This window comes from Penaeus vannamei, chromosome 17, assembly GCF_042767895.1.
Source record: "Penaeus vannamei isolate JL-2024 chromosome 17, ASM4276789v1, whole genome shotgun sequence".
Lineage (NCBI taxonomy): Eukaryota > Metazoa > Arthropoda > Malacostraca > Decapoda > Penaeidae > Penaeus > Penaeus vannamei.
This window is the reverse complement of record NC_091565.1, coordinates 15,031,760-15,034,598: the sequence shown is the minus strand read 5'-3', so window position 1 is coordinate 15,034,598 and position 2,839 is coordinate 15,031,760. Positions and strand designations below refer to the sequence as shown.

General features: G+C 36.0%; 1 protein-coding gene across 1 annotated transcript in view; it reads right to left on the bottom strand.

The window, feature by feature from the left end:
- Positions 1-203: 203 nt before the first annotated feature.
- The window catches only part of zda (peptidyl-prolyl cis-trans isomerase zonda), a 9,851-nt gene continuing 7,215 nt past the window's right edge, over positions 204-2,839 (bottom strand). Inside the window, exon 9 of the mRNA XM_070131993.1 lies at positions 204-2,759. Coding sequence (XP_069988094.1) covers positions 2,664-2,759 — 96 coding nt within the window. The 3' untranslated portion in view covers positions 204-2,663. The remainder of the gene's footprint in view (positions 2,760-2,839) is intronic.

Sequence of the window (2,839 nt, the reverse complement as noted above, 5' to 3'; positions counted from 1 at the left end):
ACAGCATACACTCACTCACACACACAGCATACACTCACTCATACACACAGCATACACTGACTCATACACACAGCATACACACTCACACACACAGCATACACTCACTCATACAGACAGCATACACTCACTCATACACACAGCATACACACTCACACACACAGCATACACTCACACACACACACAGCATACACACACCATACACTCACTCACACACACACCATACATTCACTCACTCACACACACACCATACAATCACTACCACACATACACCATACATTCACTACCACACATACCATACACACACACACACCATACACTCACACACACACACCATACACTCACACACACACACCATACACTCACACACACACACCATACACTCACACACACACACCATACACTCACACACACACACCATACACTCACACACACACACCATACACTCACACACACACACCATACACTCAAACACACACCACAGACTCATATACAACATACACTCACACACACACTCACATTAAAACACAAGTTGTGCTTTTGTGAACACAAGACCAAATCTACATAAAATACAAGACAACCTTTTTTTTATCCCCATTTTGGCACCCTAAATGTACAAACCTATAAGTTTAAAAAAAGATAGAGAAAATAATTTAAATATTTTCAGTGTGTGCGAGCTGAGTAAAATATCAAGATTTTTTTTTTCATTAAGTAGCTTTTGTCTATTTTAGTATTTTTTTCACAAAATCATTCCCTTTCAAATACTCTCTTTCCTATTGAAGTATAAAAGATATCTAATATTTCTTTATCAGTAACAGTTCATTAATACAACTATTTCTTATAAGTCCATCTACATTATCATGTTCATAAATAATTGTAAAATACACATGTAGCCTCAAAACTTTGGAATTTGGCTGCCAACATTAAACAAAATTTAATTGCTCACATGAAACCTGAGTCTACCATCTCTTTAACAGACCTAGCTATAATGGTCCCCAGGTATGATGGAGAAATTCTGGTATCTGCTCATCCCATGTCCCTCTTTTTGGATGATACAGACAAAGATGTATTAGTGTCGTCCCCAACTGCCCACGGTGCAGAACTCTCAGCAGCTGACTGTCTGAGGTCAGAACTGACTGCCTGGCTATATTCTGAATCATAAGGGGGAAAGTGATTACATTACAGAGAAAAAAGAGGCAAAGCCAGGGCTTCATTGACATGCAAGTGGCTGCCCAGCTGCTTGCACCATCAGTACTTGCCCTTTCTTGCATTTCAATGTCTCCAGTTAGCTCTATCCTCACTTAACTGTCAATCTTGGAACAGTATAGTAAGAATATCATTCTGTATACTGTACTGGAAGGTTCTAAAAAATGTGTTTAAATGACAAAGCAACCATTTTGTTTGCTTCTGCAGATACAGAACCTTTTCTTCTGCTTTTACTACCTAATCCCTAATCCATAACTATTTTAAACTATCATAGTTTGTAGTATTAAGGTACAACATTTAGTTAAATCAGAAGTAAAAATTCTATACACATGCCAGTATCAAGAAGAATAATTTGTCAGGGCTAGGTAAGGATTATGTATTAACCAATCGTTAAGAGTTCCTCATCAATCATATGGATGTGGCTTCTTCCTTTCAATATGCTATTACAAGGATAGACTGTACTGCTGATCTTGGAAATTAATATTAATATATTTCTCGTGTCACAAAATATGAACAGTGAATGTAGAATTCCAATCTTCGATTTTAGTACATGTAAAACAATTTCCTGCTGCCTTGTCATATCTCTTTCTCACATCTGAAGACTACTCATCTAACTCATACTGAATAATTCAGCACCCTGGTCACATTTATAAAGAACACCTGGCACATGAGGTACATTTACCATCTACCTATCTAATAGTAGTCAGACATTGGTCAGTTCTCTTTAAAAAATAAGAGGAGAGAGTGGATTAGTATTAACATTATTTTGTGGGGTGTACGTTCATATTACACCATACCAGAGAGTGGATTCAAAACCATCAACTCCAATTACATGATAATGGCACTTTGTTTTCTTCCACTGCCTAATCTATTATTGTCATGGGATATTAGCAAAATCAATAGGAACTGAAAATATGTATCTTTCACAAGTCACTTACAAAAACATATGTGCTTACTTCACATAACCATAGCTTGTAATCATTTTTTTCTTGTAATTCTATAGCTGCTAAGAATCAATTTTCTTTCAATGACATACTGATGTTAAATCAATATATTTTATCTCTATAGCGGCAACAGCAAATAAAGATCCCTAAGGCAATACTACCAAAAGTGTGCTTTGCTAATATCAGGAAGCAAACCACTGGCTGCTACAGAGTCCCACAAATATACTTAATTGTAAGACAAAAATAGTAATAATAATAGCAATCAGAGTTTGGGTATACTTCAATATCAATATTTTACAAATAATAATATGGCACAGATATGTAACCAGTATCTGGCCCATTGGAAGAAAAGCCTTGCTGGTTTGCCACACCAGACCATTTTGAGTAATATTGCACTAGCATAACCAAAAATATTCAAATCTTCGAAAATCCAAGGTCTAAAATTTAAGTATATTTAATATGGTAAGTACAAGGCCACTTTAGCAGCCACCTTACACACAATACCTTTATTCCCCCTCACTGGAAGACCCCCAATAACAGATCTCGGTACTTGTAGGCTATTAGAAGTACTAACAGCGTAACAAATATTACAAACCATGCCCTCCAAGGGAACTGTTAGAGAAGGGGAGAGAAAAAATTATAAACATATTGTATAAACAGCAACATAATAAATTTCAAATAAGCAAAATAAA